Source organism: Embiotoca jacksoni, unplaced genomic scaffold, assembly GCF_022577435.1.
Source record: "Embiotoca jacksoni isolate LCO1_2020_lvr unplaced genomic scaffold, fEmbJac1.0.p SCAF_5, whole genome shotgun sequence".
Classification (NCBI taxonomy): Eukaryota; Metazoa; Chordata; class Actinopteri; family Embiotocidae; genus Embiotoca; species Embiotoca jacksoni.
The window spans coordinates 18,914,941-18,941,536 of record NW_027185403.1 but is presented as its reverse complement, the minus strand read 5'-3'; the positions used below and the strand labels follow the sequence as shown (position 1 = coordinate 18,941,536).

Below are 26,596 nucleotides of genomic sequence, written 5' to 3'. Positions count from 1 at the left end.
GCTGACACCCCTTCAACGTTCAGGGCTCAGAGAGATTCTGTCAGCTGGAGCTCAAGGAGACAACACTTACTTGTTTTTATCATTCGGAGATTTTGGACCTCGCATATTTTGTCGCTTCGTTTATGATAATTTTACTACGCCATTACAAGGCCTCTGGTGTATTCTTTTACAGAGAGGAAATCGAAAATGTTGTGTTGTTATCGGACACTTTTTAACGATAGGTGAGTAAGCTAACATTCGCTAATGTTGACTCTGTTACTTACCAAGTCAGCTGAATAGCTGGCTGCATTTATTACTTTTAGCTTAGTAGCAAGTCCATGCACTATTTAGACAGTTTCCCTCATAGCTATATTTGTATGTAATTTTATGTTTGTCACAAAGCATGTCACAGTTATATATACTTGCTTTCTAGCAGAGCGTCCTGCTAGCCTAGTAGGTTAGCAACAGTCACTAAGCTACCCTTCCAACTATTTGTCTCCAAGGTGACGGTGGTTGTTGCTCCATCCATCCCATCGCCCCGGGTCCCTCTCCGTGTGCTTTCTGGGCAACTGTCAGCTCCTGTCACCTACTCCAAGACAGGCCTGGTACCCTCTGGATTATCGTTTTGTATGACGAAACTAGCGGGCTCCTCGCCTGTTGCTGCCGGGTGGGCCGATGCTACGAACGTAGCAAACATAACGGTGTAGGTCGGAGAGGAGATGTCAGAGCTGGGATGCCTCTTCTTGGAAACGGTGTTGTAGTCGAGTGTATACGCGAGTGTGCACCGTACCGCTTGGATTTGACGTATAGATTAGCGAACCAACGTTTAAGCCTAAATAGCAGTAACACATATATGGATGGTGGGGTCGCAGCATGCCCACCCCCTCAACTAGCACTACACCACTGGCTGGAAGGCGTAGCAGTACCAGAGGAGAAGAGGGGCCTATGTCTGCCACCTCCACCTCTTCCGTCGGCTCCTCTTTCCGGTTTATACCTGCTTTCTGCCTGGGCGTGGTGGCAGCAGTAGTGTTTCAGCTGGCCTGGGGAGGCCTGACTCTCACCTCTTTCTTCTTGAAGCTATTCATCTATGTTTCATTCGCCCTACTGTGTTTCCTGGCTGGGAGCTTTGTTCTGCTAGTCAGGAAAAGTCCTCCCAAAGTCAGCTGCTTTGACAGAAACAGAAGACAGTCAGCTGCACGGCCAGAGTTCTTCAACCAGCTCATGGTATGATATTGGTATCCCCCTTTTTCAAACTCATTAGTAACATTCAGTATACTTTTGATAATGATCAACATATCTACCAACTCCCTATGATATCACATAATTACACATCGTTTCTATATATAGAATATATGACTGTGTCTTAACTGTGTTTTTCTATAATAGATAAGGTAGAATCACGTTTCTTGATTTAGTCTAATTATAAACAAGAAAAAAAATATGAAGACATAAATAGACACAATAAATAGTTATTTATTCTTTAGGAATGTGTTTGTGTCCTTGCAACTGGCTGGTGGCTTGCCTTAACAGGAGCCACAGAACCGCAGCTGCTTTTCAGCTGTGTTGTTTGCCGCTGTGTGCTGATGATTTATTGATGTTGACAGTGGAGGAATATTGTCCCAAGCAATTATCTGGCAGACATGTTGAATAAACTATGACAAATTTTTGGCTGCCTCATTTGTTAGGAATTTTAGGCTCATTCGACACAGTTCTCTTACTTCGTTTCTTTCTCTTCTTGTTGTTGTCCAATATTTCCTGAGTTTATGTTGTTGTCCACATCTGTGCTTGAAGTGAAAAAGAAGTGATCTGATAGTCTCGTTGTTTTCAGGATCGTTTTTTGGTGCCAGCGCAGGAGTCAATCCAGAGCAGGCGGGTGGTGGTGTCACATAATGTGGACAAAGCCCTGAAGGACGGTAATGAGTCATCTTTGCTTGTGTTTTATGACATGTTATGTCCACATTCAAGGAAATACTGTTTAGAGGTAAGAGATTTTAATCAGTTCTAAGTTTTTTTTTTTTTTTTTTTTTTTTTTTTTTTTTTATACATGAAAGTTAGTGGCGGACATCGAGACAAACATTCAAACAAAAAAACATGTTAAATCTATATGGTTTTCTGAAAATGTTTGAAGAATCTCTTGTTCTTTATAGATAGAGCAAGCGTGAAGAACAAAATGCATCAGAAAATCAGGATTCTTCAACCTGATCACATGACAGTCAGATGCTTGAGATCACTTGAGAGTCAACTGTGACCATTTTTTTTTTTTAAAGCTTTACTTTTGCTCTTACATTTTAACATCATTTACAATGTGTAAGAGGAAAATATGCATTTTCACCTTTATTACAGTTTTCTTCTTTTTTTTTTCTCAAGGATTTTGGTTTGAATTTACGACCACTTTCATTTGAATTCACTTCGTATTGGCTCCGGAGTTCCTTTCTGCAATTTTAATTGTCTAAATTGTAAATATAAAAATTATATATATACAATATATAATGATATATACATATTATGTAATGCCCTTCATAGTTCTATAAATGGATTTTGCTTTCAGTTATGCTTGTTGCTGCTGTTTGCAATCTTAACATAAACAAATGTCAAAATATTGTTACCATTATGTTATCTCCAGTTTTATGATCAAATTAAAAATCATGAGTATTACAGTATGATTGCCATGAACACATACCATACATTTCTATAATAAAACAGTAGATTTGAAATTCTATTTCTACTGTAAATTTACAGTAGAGTAGTAAAGTAGTAGTACAGTAGTAAAGTGAAAACAGTGCTATTTTTTTAATAGGGTAATTACCCTATTAAAAAAATAGCACTGTTTTCACTTTGAAAATTCTGCGTTTACACAGCCCTCACAAAGCAGTGTCTTTGCTCTTTGATTTGTGTCTGACTGTTTGCAAAATGCAACTTCTGTTATTGAGAAAATTGCTAACTGATGGAGTTCTGTTTTTGTCAGTCACCATGACCATCATTGATCTCCCACTCACCACCAGAAGGCCCTGGTCAAAAAACACCCACACACACATATGTGTGGCTGCCAAGTAACAGATGACTATAGGATTTACACTGAGAGTGTGTATTTCCACATCCTCCCGTGTGTTTTTAAAAGGTCCTTTGGTCGTAGTATGCCACAAGTATATGATGACATTAATAGGCTTTACTTACTGTGCGGCCTTTGATGTATCCATTTTTCTGTTTCTGTTTTTACTTAGTGTGAATGCTGAGTCAGCATGTTTGCTTGTTTGGCCATTTTATTCTTCTGTATGTTTTTCGGTCGCTAACTTCTCTTGCATTCTTTCTCCAATTGAAACCATTGATATATAAAAATGTTTTTGAGTGTACTGACATAAAAACATTTTGTTTTACAATATTGAAAAAGTTTTCTGAAAAATGTGTGCTATTGAATAGAATGGATCGAAGTTTCAATTCCTCTAAAACCTTCTCCACTTTGAAATGTAACTCCATTTGACCATTCAAACAAGCCTCTGAGCTACCAGTAGCTTGCCACCCTTTTCTGAGTAATTTGCGGAAGGTTCGAACAATATGCAGTGTTTTCCACACATAGACTTACATGGGTGGGCCGCTTAGGTACTGTATACTAACAGCCACCCAAGTATTTTTAGTGATCCATTTCAGCATTTTTTTTATTCTTTTTTTTTTTTTTTTTACTCCCTCTGGGAGAACAATGCTATAATCACGATCAATTAACGAGTGGGAAATCTCCCCTCGCTCCCTTTTCACCAGTGTCTGCTCCACACCGTGACAAACACAGATTAGAGAGACTCACACTGAGCTGAAAAGAAATGGGTACTCATAAAGTAGGTACATAACGTAAATATAATATGTTTGGCTGGACTGCAACAGTGGAGCCAGAGCTATAAAGCGAGTGTCTGTCACTGAGTAAGGGAGAGATCAAAGTTACATTGCAGGTTGGCTGAATGTCATCAAATTAGAAGAAAGAAGGGAATGTGAAGGGAAGTTATGTGATACAGTGATATGTGGACAGACAGAAAATATGGACAAGTAAAGAAAGTAATAAAATTTGTTTGGTTTTCTATGACAGATGTAAGTAGTCTGAGGTTTATCAATTGAAAATATAAAGAAACACATACAGGGAAAAGCAAGAGGACAAAAGCCTGAGAGGAGCCATTACAAAAGTGGTGAGGAGTAAAAAGAGTAAAATATGGATAGAGCTTTAATTGTTTTCAAAAGTCTGCTGAATAGCCAGCAGGATGTTATCGGTGTCTCCACGGCCACATGCAGGATAAAATAAATCATTCCAGCAAGAGGAGGATAGGCACTTAAAGACAGAACTTAACTGTCACCACCAGATATCTAACTCAAAACGTGCTGGGAAACAAGTTGAGGTGGTGTAAAACCCAGACGGTTCTTCTGATGGCGGGTCGTTATTCCATTTGTTTGTTTTTAATAGGCAAAATACTAACAAGGTTAATTACATCTGTAGCAGATATACAAGTGTTCACTTGAGACTGACCAGTCTTGTGATGTCACCAAATCAAGAAGTGAAATACAATCAGGATTTATATTCTAGGCGAATATCAAGTTTGATTGCAGTGTCATATATATATATATATAAAATTTACTTTGTGGCAAACTAAATTTAACACACACTAAAAAGAGCTTTCATCAGTTAAATACCGTTACGCTTAACTCATACCTCAAATGAAATATCAATCATAGAGGGAGGAAAAGAATAGCGAAAGCATAATGGAGAAAGAAATTCGCTGTTTTGCCATCCAAACTGTTCCCCTTTTTTTGGACCATGGCTTTGGGTAATAATTGCATTATCCTTTGTATAATTGTAAGGCAGAGGTAGCGATGAGAGAGGGAGTACAGTTAAGGGGGTAGGACTAGATGTCACCTACTCTATCTGCACATAGGCTGGGTTATTATCATGCTTGGATGGTTGAACCCAAAATGTTACAGGCTCAATAGTAAAATTGAAAGTGAGGGAGTCCAATACCCCCATTGAGTTTTGACTTTTTTTTTTATATCATTCATGATAATACCGGTATAAATAAATACCATCATTTTTAATACCATAACAAAAACCAATATTGTGATAATTGTAACCTGTTGACGTAATGACATCATACCGCTAATCAGCGTAACTGTATGACACATTTGCAGCTTCTCCTGCAACAAGCATTCCTGGAAGCCACCATATTGTATTTAAAAAAAAATTTTTTTTTAGCTCAGTTTAATTGACAGTTGTGCTTTTTCTCTTGTTTCTCCTCTATTCTTTGCTTCACAAAGGGTGGCTCCGCCCCCGCTTCATTCACACACAGCTCAACCAGTAAGGAGCAGAGGAGAGGCTAAGGAAAATAAAAGTACAACAAAGGCTCTAAATTAATTAATTATTGAACAACCGTTGACCTCAAACTTTTGAAAATCAGGCCAAAACATACCAACTAAACATCCTTTAGTTATGCTAATATGACAGCCCTCAGAGCCATGATTCCTTACTTCCTGATTACTGGTCACAAGACAGTTGCTTCCTGTTACTGACTTCCTGTGATTCTGGTCCACAACAAACTACAAAAACAAAAAGTCCTTTAGCATACACAAACAGGATTTCAAGTACGCAGCTTAATTGTAACAACACACTTTTAATTAAGCGTAAGTACAAAATGTTTCAATCCCGTTTCCCAAAAAGTTGGGAAGCTATGTAAAATGTAAATCAAAAAAGAATGTGATGATTTCCAAACCATGTAAACCCATATTTAATTGCAAATACACCAAAGATGACATATCAAATATTGAAACTGAGAAATTTTATTGTTTTATGAAAAATATGTGCTTGATTTGAATTTGATGCCAGCAACATGTCTCAAAAATACTCAGTAAACGTTTGGGCAGCTGAGGAGACCAATTGCTAGAGTTTTGAAAGTGACATATTGTCCCATTCTTGCCTGATATAGGATTTTAGATCCTCAACAGTTTTGGGTCTCCTTTGCTGTATTTTTCATTTCACGATGCGCCAAATTTTTTAAATGGGTGACAGGTCTGGACTGCAGGCAGGCCAGTTTAGCATTCAGACCCTTCTACTACAGAGCAACATAGGAGCAACAGAGCAACATATAAGAAACCACTAAAAAGTACTTTTAAACCATATTTATACTTCTATTTGAGATTCTTGGAATTGTTTTTTTTTTACTGTAGACATGAAGTGAGGTGATATACAAGTACAATTTAGTTTGATGTGGAAATTGAAAGATGGAACAAATCTACTCATGCAAGATTGGTCTGAGGTCTCTTAGTAACTGAAAGCTAACCTTGCTTTTCACTTTACTGGATAATTTTCTCAGTACAAGTGCAGTCACAGGACTCAGTCGTTCTCATCTACAGGCAGAAGTCACCAGTTCATTTAACTTGCATGTCTTTGGAGCATAGGAGGAGGGTCAAAGCCAAGGCAGACAAACAGAGAATGTACTGAACCCTTTTGGTGAATGTAAACAGAGCGCTGATGTTCCTGCCAAAGCTGGCTGTTGTATGTAAGAAAGGAGGGTCCATTTTATACATGGTATATCTGCAGCACACATATTGATAAATAATTACAGCTTAGATCTGATCAAATTTAATGAGCAGACTTGGTGAACCCTAGTACAACTGTCTGCTTTTCAGTTACTCATTAAAAGATGTTAAAGTGCTTATAGTTTTTTAAGGGCTGAATGATGTTTCATTTAGTTAACAGATCAAAAAGAAAGATAGATTGATCTGATTCACATTGTTTATGGAATTTAGCTTGTTATGATTCAAAGATGGGGCAATAGGGCCTGTCCTTCAAAGCAAAACTGAACACCGGTATGCAGTGTTAATGCTATTTGAAATTTCACAGTATAATCTTCCCTTTAATGCATAAATAGTGCTATTTAGAATACTAAAACACAGCCCTCCCAAGAATTCACGATTCTAAATTGCAATACTTAATGCCTGTTTAACTAATCTCCACAATATCTGCGTGAGCTGGCAATTTTTAAAATTTCCTGAGATTTCCCTGCAATACAGATACTCAATTGAAGCTGTTTTGAAGTTGTATCAGCATGAGCTGTTCCTCGCAAAATTTATCAACAGAAATATCTCCTCATTTACAGTCAGCACAGCTCTTCAACCTCTCTTTTCATCATCAAAACAAAATAAACTCCATGCTAGTTGACAGGGAAAAAAAAGGAAAACAGGAAATGACAGGATTTATAGGAAATGTGGTCTTCCCGTGAGATTTATTTACCAATCTTTGCACTTCTCTGCATCAGTCTAATCATACTGTTGTGTTAAATAGCATGAGTTTTTTTTTTACACCCGGACAGTTGTAAGAAATTGCACTATGCATGCAGTATTTGTTGAATTGATATTTAAAAAGCATGTAAAGCACTAGTCTGCTACCCCTAACATCAACAATTTGAGTTATCCCACCAAATTAGCAGTCTGCTGGTTTGTGCTTTCCACGGTGGCCTATGATGGAGTCAAATTTCCTGCCTGAATTATCATCTCAGTCCAAGTTACTTGCACTAATAACAATAGTTGGGAGAACAATTATGCATCCGTTGTCAAAATTAGCAAAATTTACAGTAACCGCTTAGTACTAACTGGTTCTGTGCCACGTTGTTTGAACAAGCAGTAAAATCTGATATTTTATGCCTCATATTTAAAGAATCATCTACACTGTGGATTTAATTCCCTTTCAGCGTCCTATGTTGAAATCCACCATTCAGCTGTAGACGTCTGTCTGAAGTTTGCACTAGTTCTTTAGTTGCGCATGATTTTACACGAGTTTTCTCCAGGTGCTTGGCTTTTGTCCTACAATCTGTCTGTAGTTACCTAATTTGAGTGTGCGTACGAGAGGTTGTATGTTTTTGTAAGTGTTTTTATGCGCCAGCCCTGTAATAGATTAATGAAGTGTCCATTTATAGCTCGTCTCTCACCGAAATAATTCTGGGATAAGCTCTCAGATGGATCCCAGACCCCAGATGGATGCAGAAAAGTGTGTAGAGAAAGTAGATGAATGACTGAACGAAGCACCCTTCATCTGTCAAGTGTTACACCTGGGTTTTGAGGAAATTAAATCTGAACATTGTGCACAAATAGTGCTATTTAGAATACTAAAACACAGTCCTTCCAAGAATTTACAATTCTCAATTGCAATACTTAATATATATATATTTATACATATATATACAGTGGGTACAGAAAGTATTCAGACCCCTTTACATTTTTCACTCTTTGTTTCATTGCAGCCATTTGCTAAAATCAAAAAAGTTCATTTTATTTCTCATTAATGTACACTCAGCACCCCATCTTGACAGAAAAAAACAAATGTAGAAATTTGTGCAAATTTATGAAAAAAGAAAAACTGAAATATCACATGGTCATAAGTATTCAGACCCTTTGCTGTGACACTCATATTTAACTCACATGCTGTCCATTTCTTCTGATCCTCCTTGAGATGGTTCTACTCCTTCATTGGAGTCCAGCTGTGTTTAATTAAACTGATTGGACTTGATTAGGAAAGGCACACACCTGTCTATATAAGACCTTACAGCTCACAGTGCATGTCAGAGCAAATGAGAATCATGAGGTCGAAGGAACTGTCCAAGGAGCTCAGAGACAGAATTGTGGCAAGGCACAGATCTGGCCAAGGTTACAAAATAATTTCTGCAGCACTCAAGGTTCCTAAGAGCACAGTGGCCTCCATAATCCTTAAATGGAAGAAGTTTGGGACGACCAGAACTCTTCCTAGACCTGGCCGTCCAGCCAAACTGAGCAATCGTGGGAGAAGAGCCTTGGTGAGAGAGGTAAAGAAGAACCCAAAGATCACTGTGGCTGAGCTCCAGAGATGCAGTAGGGAGATGGGAGAAAGTTCCACAAAGTCAACTATCACTGCAGCCCTCCACCAGTCGGGGCTTTATGGCAGAGTGGCCCGACGGAAGCCTCTCCTCAGTGCAAGACATATGAAAGCCCGCATAGAGTTTGCCAAAAAACACATGAAGGACTCCCAGACTATGAGAAATAAGATTCTCTGGTCTGATGAGACCAAGATTGAACTTTTTGGCGTTAATTCTAAGCGATATGTGTGGAGAAAACCAGGCACTGCTCATCACCTGCCCAATACAATCCCAACAGTGAAACATGGTGGTGGCAGCATCATGCTATGGGGGTGTTTTTCAGCTGCAGGGACAGGACGACTGGTTGCAATTGAAGGAAAGATGAATGCGGCCAAGTACAGAGATATCCTGGAAGAAAACCTCTTCCAGAGTGCTCTGGACCTCAGACTGGGCCGAAGGTTCACCTTCCAACAAGACAATGACCCTAAGCACACAGCTAAAATAACAAAGGAGTGGCTTCGGAACAACTCTGTGACCATTCTTGACTGGCCCAGCCAGAGCCCTGACCTAAACCCAATTGAGCATCTCTGGAGAGACTTGAAAATGGCTGTCCACCAATGTTCACCATCCAACCTGACGGAACTGGAGAGGATCTGCAAGGAAAAAAGGCAGAGGATCCCCAAATCCAGGTGTGAAAAGCTTGTTGCATCATTCCCAAGAAGACTCATGGCTGTACTAGCTCAAAAGGGTGCTTCTACTCAATACTGAGCAAAGGGTCTGAATACTTATGACCATGTGATATTTCAGTTTTTCTTTTTTAATAAATTTGCACACATTTCTATATTTCTGTTTTTTTCTGTCAAGATGGGGTGCTGAGTGTACATTAATGAGAAATAAAATGAACTTTTTTGATTTTAGCAAATGGCTGCAATGAAACAAAGAGTGAAAAATTTAAAGGGGTCTGAATACTTTCCGTACCCACTGTATATATATATGGTATTTAAAAAGCATCTAAAGCACTTATTTGTACAGAAGATGTAGCCTATGTATTCCATATTGCAGTCACAGGCTGTGTTTTGTGAAGGCATGCCACTCTTGTGACTTTTTTTCAAGTGTTACACCTGGGTTTTGAGGAAATGAAACTGGGTAGTGCTCTTGTGTTGTTCTGTGTCTCAGCTGAGTTTATTTAAGTTTGAGCAGAGTTGAAACTGTTCTCCTTGTTTAGAAAACCTAAAACCTTAAAAGCCATTGTTTATAGGCCTAGCTTTTCTGTAGAATGGGCGCTTTCAGGCCCCTCTCCTGTGGAACCAGCTCCCTGCTTCAGTTCGGGACCCACACACTCTTTCTGGTTTTTCAATTAGGCTTAAAACATTCCTTTTTGATAAAGATTATAGTTGGGGCTGGCTCAGGTGACCCGGAACCAGGCTGCTCGGGGACCTCCCATGATGCTTTCTCTCTTCCATATTTTTGTGTATCATATTGTTTTCCCTCTATGCAGTTTCTCTCTTGTGTAGTTCTGTGCTTTCTATTGCAGATGCCTCTTACCTGGAGCTACATGTTTGTGGTTTGGAATTACTGGCCTCACCAATAGTCAATTGTCTTGGATCGCTATGCTGTCCTATTCTGTCTCTTTCCCCCCCTTACTCCAACCGGTCAATGCATTTGGCCGTCCACCTCTGAGCCTGGTTCTGTCGCTATAAAAATAAAATTGAATTGAATGTATTTATTTTTAGTCAGATAACTCAAATTTTAATGGAAAGACATACTACGCTTTTTAATCTTTCTTTGCTGCAGCTGTCTCTGTCATATTCATCCTCTGACAAAAACTGGTTTAATTTCCTCTCTGTCTCTACCCAGTGTTTGACTACGCCTACAGAGACTACATCCTGTCCTGGTACACTCCTTTGAGTCATGATGAGGGCCAGTTGTACTCCATGCTGTCAGAGGACTGGTGGCAAATGATTGGCCAGTTGAGATCCAGGCTTGCTGACATAGACCTTGTCAATGTAGTGTGTTATGACAGCATCCGAATCCTCCATTCACACTTCACTGACCTCAAGGCTGCTTCTTCAAGGTACATAAACAACAAACACACACACAAAATTCTAAGTAGTGAAAGCTGCTTTAGTCCAAAAAGGGAAAGGCAGTAAATTAATGTGTTGTTAGTGTTGGGTTATTGATGCTCATAAACGTCTGACCTCAACTTTCTTTGTAGAGAGGACTGACACTTTATCAGGAAGTATGCTTCACCTTTGATTTGTTCCTCAAAAGCTCACTTTTTCCACCAGTGTCCATGCAAGTGCACCAGTGCAATTCAATAAAATGTAAATAGCAATAAAATCCTCCACACTTGCTTCCTTCAGCATCTGCTGGGTACACACACACACACACACACACACACACACACACACACACACACACACACACACACACACACACACACACACACGACACCTAGAACCTGCACCCAGAGTGATGGTTCCCACATAGTCTTGCAACTTAGGCATGGGGTGTGTCTTGTTCATTCATGTTTTAGGAACAAAGACAGTGAGATGTGACATAACAAGTGTGAATAACAATGGCAGCATGAGCATTGTCACTGAAGCTGAATTTTATATAAATGATATGATTGGCCATCTACCTGTGACAGAATAACACTTTAAAACAAGCCCTGTGTCTCTCTGCCTGTGTCCCAGTCTTAATCACGTATATTTTTAATGTGTGCATCCAGACCAGAGGAATGTGCTTGGCCTTTTCCTCTCCATCCCTGTTTGGTCAGCCCAGACTCAGAGCTGGCCTTTCTCCGCTGTGTAGCCAGAATACTGCTGCTATGTCTGCTGCCACAAAAGGATGCCAAATCACATACTCTACGCTGCTGCCTCACAGAGGTCATCACTACTAAAGGTACTGAGACTATTAGTGTATGAGACTATAATCTGATTGTATCTGATTAAGTGAACACGAACTCTGTTGTCAAATATACTTTTTTTTCTGCCTCACTAAAGTCATCAGAACTTAAGGGGATACAAGACTATGGTACTTTATCTTTAATTTACCAGCTATGAGACTTTTGTCTCCGGGTTTGTTTGTATTACAAGTTGAGTTGCCCCAGAAAGTTTATTTCTTTATTTTTGCAGTGCTCCAAATCATTTAATACTTAATATTCAAAACTAATTTAGTCCAGTCTCTTTAAATAGATAAATAATTCAATGATTTGCAAATTATGTAAACCCTTATTTAATTGAAAACAGCACAAAGAAAACATGTCAAATGTTGAAGCAGGGAAATGTTCTTGTTTTTTAAAACTTCATTCTCATTTGGAATTTTATGCCGGCAAAACATAAAGAAATATTGGGACAAGGGCATGTTGACCACTGTTTTGAATCACCTGTTCTTTTAACAATGCTCTGTAAACATTTGGGAACTGAGGAGACCAGTTGCTGGAGTTTTGAAAGTGAAATGTTGTCCCATGCTTGCCTAATAAAGGATTTCAGCTGCTTAACAGTTGGGGTCCCCTCTGTCATATTTTTCATTTTATGATGCAGCATGTTTTCAATGAGTGATAGGTCTGGACTTAAATGAGTTCAGGCCCAGCTAAGGCAACGGTATTTCTGGATCATATTTAAATATGATTTCTTTTTTGCATGGCATCATTTGTGGATGCAGCGATGAACTGTGTTCGCAGACATTGGTTTTCAGAAGTGTTCCTGAGCCTATGTAGTGATTTCCACGAAAGAGACATGTCTGTTTTTAATGCAATGTAACCTGAAGACCCGTAGATCACGGCCATCCAATATTGGTTTTCAGCCTTGTCCTTTGGATAGAGATTTCCCTCATTTCTCTGAATCTTTTAATGGTATAATGTATCGTAGAATATGCAATCCCCAAATTCTTTCAAAATTTTACATCGATAACATTATTATTAAATGGTTGAACTCTTGCCCATGCAGTTTTTCACAGGGTAGTGCACCCCTCCCAGTCTTCACTAGTAATGCTCTGGGATGCTCTTTTTATACCCAATCATGATCTGTTGCCAATTAACCTGTGAGATGTTCTTTAAGGTGTTTTTATTAAGCATTACACAACAAGGACTTTTATTTGAAACAGATAAAAGAAGTCATGGCATTTGGCCTACCAATGGTGTAATGTCATCAGTTAGTCTCGCAGCATTCAGCTGACCAATGGTGTAACTTTACAACGAACTTATTCAGCCAGTCACCCTTATTTTTTTCAGTGATTCAAACTCTTAACTGCATTCATTCAATGTCTTAATTTATACCTTAATGTCTTTGTATTTGTATTTGTATTTGTATTTGTGTGTGTGTGTGTGTGTGTGTGTGTGTGTGTGTGTGTGTGTGTGTGCTCCAGTGTTGAAGCCTTTAGTTGAGGTGCTCAGTGATCCAGACTCCATAAACAGGATGCTGCTGTCTCAGCTGGAGCAGAGGGAGCAGCAGGCAGAGCAGCAGAAGAAAGCCTACACCTACGCTGCCTCCTATGAAGACTTCGTCAAACTAATATCAACTTCTACTGATGTCAATTTTCTCAAACAACTCAGGCATGACAGCAGCAGCACACATCATATCCACGTATACGCCTACATTGCCTCATTAAACTCAGACTGTCCTGTACCTAGATAGAATTCCTGAAATGAGCCACGCTGTATATAAATACAGAACAACAAACATATTAACCAGACAGTGCTGATGGGTTACCATGTGAACCGACAGTCTCTCTGCAGCAAAGTACAAGATCTAAATGTGGCACAGTTCTGACTTGATATATTTTATTCATTCTGTAAATATTGACTCATTTTTTCACATGTTTACATAATGTATTATATGTTTTAGAAATACTGCGCATAAAATATTTTGCCATTTTGAGATGTCACACTGTATTTATATCTTATTTACTTGAGTAATGTTCATTTTATTAACTCAAGACAACCCAATTGTATAAATTAATCATAACAACTGATGTATTTTGTCTTCTCTACATCTCTTTGTAGGTATCAGATAGTGGTAGAGATTATTCATGCCACTACCATCAGCAGCTTGCCTCAGCTCAAGAAGCAAAAGGGTACAGATAATACTACATTTCACTGTATGTTATAGAGATTGCATTTACCAAAACAGGATTTTTTTTTTTTTTAAACCTTGGAAAATCTGGACATTTAGTTGGGAAGTATTCGTAATTCGTAATAAAGTAGATTTCTCCACTTTTCTAATTGTTGCAGCAACTCTAAGGGTCTTTTAGAGAGCTGTGGGGTCAAGTCTGGAATGACCTGTGATATGTCTCAATCACTTGCTATGTAGCCTGTTGGCACTGAGTTCCCCCTCTGTTAAAGGTTAAAGAACAAGGACTTCCAATGGGGGGGTTAAGAATCAGTTGCCAAATGGCTCTGTGAGGCTGTATTTAGGAACTAATGTGAGCATACAAACATGTTCACAATGACAACACTATGCTAATTCTTAAAAGGTAATGTTCATAATCCTATATTAATGTGTTAGCATGATAACATTTGCTAATTAGCACTAAACAAAGTACAGCTGAGATTGAACAGAATATCTTTATTTTTGCAGGTATTTGGGTCATTACCTAAAGAATTGGCTACATAAAAATGGCAATGTTGGCTGATAGTCAAGACAAGTCTGGAACTATGTCGTAGACTCACAATAGAAACGGCCAATAGCCGTATAACTAATATGGCTAAAAACTAACAGAGGTAAAGGCATGAGACTAAAAATCGTTGTCTAGTGTACTTGACTTGTTTTTTGCTCACAAATTTTATTTTTCATATACAGTATTACTTTTTTCCTCACGGTTTAGGATTTGCATTCATTTTCTAGGTATTGCCTTTACAAAATTCTGTAGTCATTTTGTTTAGTTACAATGTTTAGTTTAGTTTGTAATTCTTTTATTTTCTTATATGCCTATTTTTTACATTATGCAATGAGCAAAGTTTTACATCTTACCCAAAAGATAAGCTGTTATCCACACTAACTGAACCCAACAAAACCAGTTGAAGAGAAAATGTATGACGTCTGTCCATTAAATATATAAAGAAGCTGATAAATGCCAATGAGTTTCGGAATTGGTGTGTAATAGCCAGTATATGTACTCGGAAATATATTAAAAGGCCTAAAACTAGTAATTCTGTGCCACAAAAATTTTAAGTACCTTTACATTTGTTAAAAGCCTCAACATTCATAACATCAGATTAGCACTGTGTACCAACTTTATCTGACCACTGATTCAGTGGCTTGACACAAGGCGACTGCTTTATTGTGTATTAATGTTTGACCAGACATGACTCCAACTTTATGCCATCTACTGCTTTCTCTTAGAGCGAAAAGGTAAAGAGTCGGCAGCCATGAAGGCAGACCTGCTAAGGGCAAGAAATATGAAACGATACATCAATCAGCTGACTGTTGCTAAGAAACAATGTGAAAAACGGATCCGCCTCCTGGGTGGACCAAACTATGAGAACAGTGAGGAAGGAGGAGCTGATGACAGCGATGAGCCTCAAAGTCAGAAGGTAAGATTCATATAATGCAGGCTGTGATGCAGCTGGTGTGGTCTTTAGGTGCGAAAGAATCTCTGGAAACACTTGAATGATTGAAAGTAATATTTTCATAATATTCTGTCCAATGTGAACTCAGGGAAACTCCATCTGAATTTATTGTAAGACTAATGGCATTGTCATAACTTTGGTTAAGGGTTATTGTTTTTGAATATTGTCTATAATGCTTCCGGATTTGTATTAGTCTTTGACCTCTCCCCTCTCCCCTTTCAGATTCTCCAATTTGATGACATCATGTGTAATCCAGGCTACAGAGAGCATTTCAGAGTTTACATGGAGAGAGTCGATAAGAGAGCTCTGATAAGCTTCTGGGAACTTGTGGAAACACTGAAAACTGCCAACAAGGTAACTTGTAAATGCATTGCAGGGGGTTTAGCCCAACATTGCTTCTAGCTTTACTTTTAGAACTAAAAGTAAAAACAACTTATTAGGTATCCTATCTTTTAAAATTACTTTTATCCTAGCCAGTGATTAGAAGAGCTCCAGAGATGCCTTTGTTATTCTGGTAGGGGGTTACCAGGAGAGCATTTAAGCAGGGATATTCTGCAAGAGGTTAGAAATGGGAATGCTTGATGATATTAAACTATTTATAAGTCTTAAAGACTACTGCATACATGAGTTGTTGCTTAAAGCCCCTTGTGGTTGCAGTGGGTGGTGCATAAAAATTAAATGAAGTGTTTTTAGTCATAGGTTAACTTTTAGTGTGTATCCTTAGAGAATTTCTTATTGGAATATTCTGTTCCAAAATACCAACACACCTTGTCAGCAAATGTCATGTCAAGTGGATATATTTTACACTGTGGAATAGTGGGAATCATACAGCACAACAACACCGTTGAGTAACTGAGTTATTGAGTTGAGTTATTTGGTTGTAAATGTGTGTTTGACAGAATGAGGTGCCCCAAATCGTAGGAGAAATCTACCAGAAGTTCTTTGTGGAAAGCAGAGAGATTCCAGTGGAAAGGTTTCTTCTGAAGGAGATCCAGCAGAGTCTGGTTGGTAACAGAGGAACACAAGTCTTTGTTAGACTACAAGAACAGGTAAATGCTACTTTTGTTACTGTAACTGTAACTTTCTCTAAATAGTGGGTGATAGTGAATGTCTTTCCCTAGAAATGTCAAAAGAACTCATGATATTGTTTGGCAGGGTTGTTTACTTTTCACTATGAAACGTGCAAGTAACGGTATTCTTTCATTTTAGTGTTGAGATGTTCGACATTGACAGCAAAGCATTTCTGTCTCTCTCAAACATCCTCCAGGTGGCTGAGTCAATGAGAGAGCGTTACTACCCTTCCTTCCTGGTTTCTGACCTCTATGATAGGCTGATCAAACGAGATGAGCAGCACAGCCAATCACGGTGTAGCACAGAGGAAAAGGAGGAAGGGGTCAGACACATATATATAGATAAGATATATGCACACATTTCTGAATGTTCACCGTTTGAACTTGACATTTTTCTTTTTGTAGTTTTGTATATGTACGTTGTCCCAAATCTTTATGGTTTCTTATGAATATTTATTGTTATTTATCTGTGTAGTGCCAGGGTCTTGATGCAGGAGAAGATGTGTGTGATGAGGGCAGTAAAGGAATCAATGAACAGGCCAGCTATGCTGCAACTCGACTACGCCAACTCTATGACAAACTGGAGTACAAGCGGCAGGCCCTGGGCTCTATCCAGAATGCACCCAAACCAGACAAAAAGGTAAGAAAATGCAAGCAAATATGCTAAAACCAGAATTAAAAGTTCATAACAGGACAGTATAAAACATGCAAACAATATCAAAATTAGTGGGTCCCTTCCATTGTGATACCTTGAACTTGTCTGCGGGATCAGGATGTTGACTTTGTGAATTAGGTGAAATGTAAGCAATAGACCTTTTTTTTAGAGAAGACATTTAGACTTGACTATCACTGATGGCTGCATTCCACTTAGCGGAGGCGTATTTGGAAACTTAATGTAACTGAGCCATTAATAAATATTACACCTGTGCGTTCTCTACAATAACAAGTCAAAATGTCTGCTATGAAAATGGTCTACAGTATGTCTGATCTGTATAAAAGCTTCTTTTTCCGCTCTTATAACAGTTATTTTTTATTTGGGGAAGAATATCCACAACACTTATGACAAAAGTTTGATAAAGAGGTTTAAAAATATCTTTGAATTGAAAACTACCTTCCATAGTGATTCATTAATCTTGTTTTGTTTTGTTGATTTAACAATCACTTTTTAGTTAAAATCAGTTTCTGATGTGTTTATAGATAGTGAGCAAACTAAAAGAAGAAATAGGAGCCATGGAGAGAGAACACAGTGAACTTCAGCAACACATCACAAGGACTGACTGGTGGTGCGAAAACCTGGGACACTGGAGGGCTACTATTACAGCCGCTGAGGTAATAATGATTCCATTTATTATAAGAAACCAACAGATGGCTCATTCTACTTAATCTTTAGAAACTAGTGAGCCGTAATGGATTGACCTAGGATCAGGTTGTAATTAGATAAAGCAGAAGAAGAGAGAAGAGAGAGAAGAAAGGTCCTCATTACATCATGCAGCTTAGGGCTATAACAGTATTACTAAGGGATGGTTCAAGGTCACCTGATTCAACCCAAAAAATAATAAGTAAATAAAGTTTTAAGCCTTATTCTTTTAAAGTAGAAAGGGTTTCTGCCTTCCAAACCAAAGCAAGGAGCTGGTTTTGAAGGAGAGGGGCCTGAAAGCTTAAGGCTCTGCCTCCCATTCTACTTTTGGAAACTGTAGGAACCACAAGCAGGCCAGCACTCGGCGAGCGAAGAGCTCTATTAGGCTCGTATGGTTCTATCAGCTCTTTGAGATAAGATGAAGCTTGGCCATGAATAGCTTTTTAAGTCAGCAGAAGAATTTTAAATTGTATTCTTGCTTTTACAAGAAGCCATTGAAGCGAAGCTAAAACAGGAGAAATTAGATCTCTCTTGCTAAATCATGTCAATACTCTTACTGCAGCATATTGGATCAACTGCAGGCTTTTGCAGGAGTAATTTTGACATTTTGACAACAAGAATTACAATAATCTTGTTTGGAAGTAACAAAAGTATTAGTCAGCTTTTCTACATTGCTGAGTCAGGATATTCCTAATTTTATTAATTTTAGTCCTCGATAATTTCTTTGTGTGATTTGAAGGACATATCCTCATCAAAAATGAATCCAAGGTTCCAGCGGGGCTGGAGGCCAAAGCAATGTCTTCTCGAGTAATTATGTTATTAGACAAAGAATTTCTTGGGTGTTTAGGGGAAAATACAATAACTTAAGTTTCGTTTGAATTTGGATGTAGAAAAATACAAGACATCCAGGCCTCTATGTCTTTTAGACATCTTTAAGTTGTAGTAATTGATTTGTTTCATCTGTTTTTATAGATAGCTATAACTGTGTATCAGATACATAACAATGGCAGTTTTAGCAGTGTTTCCTTACAATATTGCATGTACAATGCAAAAGTATCGGACCTAATACCGAACCCTTTGGCACTCTACAACTAACATTTGAGCACATGGAACAGGCATTATTGAAGTGAACAAATTGAAATCTATGACAGACATGATTTGAACCAGCCTCGTGCAGTTCCTTTGATGTGTTCAGTGTCCATAATCAAATCTTGTGATCTATCTTGTTAAGCCTTTGATCAACAATATAATTAGTGTAAATGTTGCACCAGCAGTTTTTGAGGAGCCAAAAACTCATGAACACTTTAAGCTATCTAAACCATTAACCCTTAGAACCCAATGGATGCAAATTGCACCAAATTCCAACCCCTTTTTTTCAGTTGAATTGCGCAGCGACTATTCATCACAGATAGATATAGCGTATCCTATCTATTAAACTGCACAACTCGAGCTTTCCAACAATGTCACTCAAGTTAATAATCGCTACACTCTGAGCGATGAAGCTCTGAATCCATCTCCACACCCTCTACTCTTGATTGAATTACGCCCAAAGTCCTAATTTCCTCTACACAATTATGAAAAGATGTTTCTACTGATAATATTTTATAGTGAAATACATTCTGCCTCCCAGCTGTTGCTCACGTGGGAACTGTTGAAATGTTTGATTCTTTTTTGTTTTATAATGTTTTAAGGTTCTGTCGTAAGAACTTTGTTATGTTAAGTGCCCTGCGTTATAAATTGGGGCTACATAAATAAATCTGAATTGAACTAAATTTAATTGAAAAGTTGTTGTTTATGTTTCTATATGTGTTTGTGGTTTAGGCTACAGAGGAAGGTGGTGAGACTGTTGCTTGTTACAGTGTGTGTGTTAGCCTGGTAGAAGGAGAGGAAACAGCCAACAGTCGCTGGAGCGTCCAGAGGAAACTCACTGAATTCCAGATGTTGCACCGCAAACTCACAGAGGTAACAGAACTCCAAAACTGTGTATGGATGTTTACTTTCGTCAGTAAGCAGCTACCGCCCTGGTTTTATGAATCGACTGCAATACCACTATTGGAGAAACGTTTTGCTGTTTTTATGCTTCTCCTCTCCTCCACATTGGAACAAACTGTGTCTTTCTGCAGCACTTTGCTCCTTTTAAATTTCAAAAAATTATTAAAATTATACAATGCAAAAAGTAGAGACTGGGGTCTCCTTAAAGCATTTCCAGTGCCTAACTTATAGTCCTTGAAAAGTAGAAAAAATAATGTTTTAAGTTTTAAGTTCTTCAAACCACAAAAGCATATGTTATTATATCGAAATGTATACAATGATGCGACGCCTAGATTTTCTGTCCAACTGCATTTTTTTCAACAATTTTTGTTTTGTTTTTAAATGCATAAAAACATAACCCATATTTAGTTTACTTTGCACCCACTCAGGTCAAGTTGAATCAATTCTGTCTCTCACTTGTCTCCCTCTACCACCACACATTCTCTTGAGAATTTCACATCTGTAGTTTGGGTCATTTTGGTCCTGAGAGCACCATTAAATCTACCCATCAATGTGGCTAAAAGCTGAATTAAAAATAAAAACAATAAATCCTCATTAGTCGGGTAGCGGGTGCAGTCCCCCAAGACAATGGTAGGTGAAACACTGGTTTTAGATTCAATCTGACGACAGCGAGATCTGGAGACATGCCAGCATTTAGTTAGTATATCTGATGTATAGTCTGTTCGTGCTTCAAGCCCCAAAGCGGCAGTACCCTATTGTTTTCGCTTTGGTTTATTACAGCCCGAACATTGAACAATGCAAAGGCTCGATTGTAATGCAAGGAATTTGGATTTCACCGCAATGAGTTGTTGAAATCTGAAGGGGGTCTCCAGCATGTGTGTGGCAAAATGGCTTGGTAGCAACCCATAAAGTGCATCCCCTGCATTAACTTTCACCCACTCATACCAAATTCGGTACACGTGCATGATATCTAGATCTAAAAAAAAGTATCATGGCGCTATTCCCTAAAGTCAATAGAAAGTTGACCATTTTTTATTTAGTCTCCATTTTGTTTTATTTCCACGTGTTATACTCCTACAGAATTTATCAGAGCAACTTAAAATCTGGTCTGTGCAATTGTAAGAACTTTGGAATGAAAACTTATTAAACTCATTTCATTTAAGGGCATGTCCATGGCATGGCAGCCATTTTGCGCTTTTGCCATTAAGTTCTAAGTTGTAACTTTGATGTACATTGTCAAATATCTCCCAGACTTTACATGTTTGACAACAGTCATGGCCTAAAGACATTTACATGCCAATATTCAGTCCTAGTCATAGTGCCATCTACTGGCAACAGGAAATGGTTTTATACTTTCATGTTCTTCTACCAGCAATTTCATAGGATCCAGCTCAAATTATGTCCAAAAAGACATTGATGATGCACATAGTGTACATAGGAAGTGATAGAAAATGTGCAATACATCATATAACACCACGCAGGACATAACATCTAAAAACCTGAAATGTTGGAAAATGCAAAGCCTGCAGGTGGGCATGGGTGTGCAAGTGTCCGTTCAACGCTGCTTGCAGCTTTAATTAAGCTTGTGTCTTTAACTTCAATTTTGCATTAGTTTGCATAACTCACAACTGGATGAACTTAATGTAACTAAATGTTTGGACAGTACGTATAAGCTGAGCCCTTATTTTAACAAAATATGAGGTGACATATTGGTTGGTGCATGTAGGCATTGCCTGTTTATTATTATACCAGCTATATTAACTACAATAAGCTAGGAAACGTGGTACCACAACTGGACATAATGTGCTAATGCCTCCAAAAATATGATCTAATTGGCCTCACGGTAACGCAATAATTAACAGTCAAAAAGAGAAAAACTTGATAGATATTCATGTTCAACCTGCTTGTTGCTGCCCACGACTTCCTTCTTTTGAGCACAAAAGGACTGCTTGAACCAGCAAATTGACACTTGCAGCATTATTTTATAGTTGTTAAAGCACTGTATAGTATTAAATGTATCTGCAAAAATAACAGTAAGCTAAATATCTGAAACAAACAAACAAAAATCCAGTTTTGGCAGCAATGTTTTGTGTCTCCCATGAGTGTAAAATCACTCGCTAAAGTTTTTGTCTCTTTTTCTCAGTGTTTTCCATCATTGAAGAAACTCCAGTTACCCTCACTCAGTAAACTTCCCTTCAAATCCATCGACCAGAAGTTTTTAGACAAGAGCAAAACACAGCTCAATACCTTTCTCCAGGTAAACAAGCAAACCATACAAAACAAAGAAACCTAAATAACACCATCAGTTGGAACAGATTTATAAATGCTTCTCTTCATATCTATAAGCAAACCCTTGTTAACGTGAACATAACTACACTCTAGGGTAGTAAAATGCAACCTTTTTTTTCTGACAGCTAGTATCCAATACTGTAGCTAATTTCTAAATTTTCAGATTAGTTTGAGGCAGTTTGCAGTCTGGCACATACCCTTTGCCTACTGCAGAACTACCTCTGAGGTACAAGTACCTGTGGTGTGGATTCACATGCATAGAGAACAATTTCCAAATCTGTGCTCAGATTGTCTCCTTCTAGGTCATAATCACAGCCATTGGTGATGACCTTAGCTCTGTGTATGTGTGTGTGTGTGTGTGTGTGTTGTAGCGTCTGCTGACAGATGAGCGACTTTGCCAGTCAGAGGCTCTCTATGCGTTCCTTAGCCCATCTCCAGAACACCTCAAGGTAACCAATTTCTAATACATTTACTAATACTAATCATTTTCAAATGACACACATGTTTAATTCAGAAAAATATATTCCTCCCTCCTCAAAGCCTTCACATAGGATGTGTTGTTATGTTTAATGCTTTATTTACTTAACATGAATTATATTGAATATCTACAAGTTGAGGATTTAATATTCTTTTAGTTGACTGAATGAATGAATGAACAGTTGCTATTGTTAGCTACTTTTATTCATTCAGTCGAAGTGAAATATGTACATTGTCAGTCTTTACTTCATTAACTCTTGTCCTGCTTTAAACCAAAAACCCTGTGAATTATTATAATGAGATTGTTGCTACATTAGACCAACAGCTACAGCTTTCTGAGTTGAGTTTTTATTTTCACTTGATGAACCTTTGAATTTAGTGAGTGGTACTGAGTTTTACCAGATATAATCTATAAATATACCAGATTGTAGCGGCAATTGACACTAGTTAATCATTTGATCTATTCCATTCTAATGTTTATGGCAGTGTGCAGCTTCAAGGATAGAGCAGAGTAGTAACTGACAGCTGGTTCCCACAACTCATTCCTGACTTAATTTCATAAAGACATCATTAATATCAGGAGTTGTACATTGATAACATTTCTATATCTGTATATTATAGATTTACACTCATAACTTGATCACGTTTCAGAACGTCCTGAAGGTTCTGTATCCAAATTAGTTTGTTCGTTGCTTGTAGTTGTTTATAGTAACAGTATCTTGTTTATTGTTTGAAGGTGATGTCTATTCAGAAGAAATCCTCTTTCTCTCTGGCCTCCTTCCTTGAGAGGTTACCTGGAGATTTTTTCTCCCACACAGAGGTATGCCCCCATGCACAGCTGGCTAAGCAGCACTAATTCATGGGCCACTGTGGACACTATGTATGCTATGTGCAATTGCTGTTTATAGGAGGATGGTGACGATGACAGTGACGTGTCAGACTATGGCGATGAACCAGATGGACGGAAAGACGCTCTGGCAGAACCCTGCTTCATGCTCATAGGAGAGATTTTTGAACTCAGAGGAAGTGAGCAGCACACTGACAAAATGATGAGCTCTAACTACACCTAAGTGAATTTATCTGATCAGTTTCCTTCTCCCATTGTCTGTTTGTCTTCCTGCTCAGTGTTTAAGTGGGTGAGAAAGACTCTAATTGCACTAGTCCAGGTGACATTTGGGCGAACTATCAACAAGTAAGTAATAGCAAGGTGGCATTTTGGCTAAGGGCTATCACTTTTTTCAAAAAGTCTGTTTTTAATTAATACAGCAATTGTAACACTTTGTTAAAATTCATTTTAATGCACCGCAAGAAGTATAATCATAAAATAGTTTGAAAATTGGGTATTTCTAAATTTATTCATGGTCATTTTGATGCCTTATTTGAGCGACAAGCTCACAAAGGACTTGATAGCATTTCATGTTGTTGCTGCTAGGAGATACATTTATAGCAAATTGAGTGACTTCAATGATGGTGGGGCTTTGTGCCACTTTTGTGCTGAAGGAAATATTGGATACATGGGCATAAAATTGTGTACAGACATTCATGGTGCCCAGAAGAAGAAACTAAATAACTTGAATTTCCATTTTTTTTTTTTTTAAATGTTTCAAACAAATATTGGATGGATTGGCAGTTCATTTGGTATGCACATTCATTCCAGGGAATGTTCTTCCAATATTTTAATTTATAACTAAGTAATTGCAAAACTAATCCCGTCGTTATTATCTTTACTTTGTGTTTAGTGTAAATTTGCATGGTAAAATGCTAATCTAAACAGGTAAACATGATAAATATTATACCTGCTTCACATCCACATTTCATCTTGGTCAATGTAAACATATTAGCATGTTGATGTTGATGCCTCACAGCTCTGAGCTGGTTGTAGAACCAAAGGCAACAAACAACAGACTAGATTATGGTACATAACAGACTTTCTGGTATGTATGGCTTTATTGACAGATTTGAGACTGGATCTTGGCACTGGGTATTTTTTTAACCCATTTTATCATGCTAGAAATTGATGTGATCGAATTTACACGAATTGAGTATTTTTCTAAGATTAAAGCTTCAAGGCATTTTTTTATGCTTTTTTTTTTTTTTAGACAGATCCGGGACACCGTAAACTGGATCTTCTGTGAACAGATGTTGGTGTGTTATATCAGTGTGTTCAGGGATACCTTCTGGCCCAGTGGGAAGTTGGCACTGCATGTCAAGGTCCGAACGGATTCTGAACGCAGTGAGACTAAGGAGCGGGCTCAACAGAAACTACTTGACAATATCCCAGGTAGCAACCCATGCAAACACTCTCTTAAATGTATTAACTGGTTATAGTGATTTTTTTTTTTTTCAATTATGATCATTATTTTTTATTTTAATCAGATGCATTAGCAAATCTAGTTGGCCAGCAGAATGCTCGGTATGGAATCATCAAGATCTTCAATGCTTTGCAGGAGGCCAGTGCTAACAAACATCTTCTCTATGTAAGAACCACATATAATTCATCAAACATCATCTTTGTCATGAATCCAGATTTCATATAATTAATTTTGTCATGTAACTTCAGACACATATCTAACGATTTTGTCTCATTGCTTTTGTTAGGTGTTAATGGAAATGTTACTCAAGGAACTGTGTCCCGAACTCAGGGCGGAAGTGGACCACATCTGAACACGCATAAACCTAAAATGACAAAATGAAGGCTGTGCTGGTTCATCTTCCAGGCCTTGCCGTAGCTAACCAATCATAAACTGCCAAGCTAGACAGGGAGTGGGCTAACCTCGGACAGAAAGCAATGTGTTGGTCAGACTTTGTTGTGAAATGATAAAAAGCTGAGTTGATGCCTGGCTGAAAGGGGCTGATGTTTGACATTGTTGTGGTGCACATCTAAACCTGCCTGTGTGAACAAGGAGAAACCACATGGGAGTTTGACGTCTTTCTATCTGGACAGCAGTCGAAGTCTCTCTCCAGAAAACCTACATTTAAAGGAGAACACATTTTTATTTTTGACATTATGTGACTCACGTCTCCATTTTTTTTTGTATTGAAATAATTACTGAAATCCCAGGTCTGTGCCTGAACAAATTTAAGTAAAATAGTTTGTTCTATTGTAAATCATGACAGTTGGGTAAACAATTTCACTGTTTGGAAGGAGATAATTTATGGTTATTGATTAAGACATTGATTAAGGACAGTTGAAGTTCAGATTTTCTGTTGCCCTCTAAAGGCAACCAGTGTGTCATTGGCCACAGACCTTTAAATACTCCTGAGATACAACCTGAACAGCAACACTTGTGTTCTGTGATTATTGTGAAGGCTTATAATTGTGCAATATAATGTCATGTAAAAGTCATTGTGATGATTTTATTTATGATTATAATTGATAGATTTTATTTTTACCAAAAATTGTTTAGAATGCATTTATACAAGCAATAAATAGAAAAAAAATAGTTGATGTGGCATTTGTATTTTATTAACTACAATAAATCCAGAATGAAAAATTATTCATGCACATTTTACCGAAGTTACAACTTTGATTTCATCTCACCAGAAGCCTAAAATGTTCATTAAAAAAGGCATTTCACTTCTGTTTATCAATTGAGTTAATCAGGAGGAGGGGAGTCTTATTTTTTTTAAAGCAAGGTTCTCCACTTGACTTCAACTCTAATTTTTCATTAGTTGATGAACTTGATGTTGATTGAAGATCTCAGACTTCTACACACACAAAACCTTTTTGTCTCTCAATTTTCTTTTACAAATTTCTTCAAATCCATGTTGGTGAGCACGCCTTTGCCAAGATAATCTGTCAACGTAACATGTTGCACATCAGGATGCTGATTAAACAGCATGATTATTGCACAAGTGTGCCTTGGACTGGTCACAATGAAAGGTAACTAAAATATTCCATTATAGCACGCAACCCAATAATGTATCTTGATGATATTGCCTAAGAGAAGCATGTACAGCAATAAAAGTATCAGACAAAAAACAGTAGTCTTTCTGGGGTGACCACCCC

General features: G+C 37.9%; 1 protein-coding gene across 2 annotated transcripts; it reads left to right on the top strand.

Annotated features, from left to right (window-relative positions):
• snx25 (sorting nexin 25) lies at window positions 1–26,084 on the top strand. 2 transcript variants are annotated; one of them, XM_069170863.1, is made up of 22 exons: window positions 1–221; window positions 483–1,203; window positions 1,808–1,892; window positions 10,689–10,905; window positions 11,563–11,735; window positions 13,200–13,386; window positions 13,837–13,907; window positions 15,176–15,366; window positions 15,625–15,756; window positions 16,302–16,451; window positions 16,670–16,795; window positions 16,948–17,112; window positions 17,670–17,801; window positions 19,651–19,791; window positions 21,965–22,078; window positions 22,482–22,559; window positions 23,324–23,407; window positions 23,496–23,613; window positions 23,713–23,779; window positions 24,687–24,868; window positions 24,964–25,064; window positions 25,186–26,084. In XM_069170863.1, exons 2-22 carry the CDS (start codon window positions 853–855, stop codon window positions 25,249–25,251), a joined length of 2,931 nt encoding a protein of 976 aa, XP_069026964.1. In that variant the 5' UTR covers window positions 1–221; window positions 483–852; the 3' UTR covers window positions 25,252–26,084. The 2 variants fall into 2 exon arrangements, with proteins under 2 accessions (XP_069026964.1, XP_069026965.1); XM_069170864.1 differs by lacking the exon at window positions 21,965–22,078.
• Window positions 26,085–26,596: the final 512 nt, after the last annotated feature.

What these genes read in the sequence shown, in the direction of transcription:
- snx25 (XM_069170863.1), top strand. Translation starts at nt 853, where the DNA reads ATGCCCACCCCCTCAACTAGCACTACACCACTGGCTGGAAGGCGTAGC. An exon ending in CTCAAGGCTGCTTCTTCAAG is followed by an intron (nt 10,906 to 11,562) that starts GTACATAAACAA and finishes GTGTGCATCCAG; the next exon opens with ACCAGAGGAATGTGCTTGGC. An exon ending in GATTTTTGAACTCAGAGGAA is followed by an intron (nt 23,614 to 23,712) that starts GTGAGCAGCACA and finishes CTTCCTGCTCAG; the next exon opens with TGTTTAAGTGGGTGAGAAAG.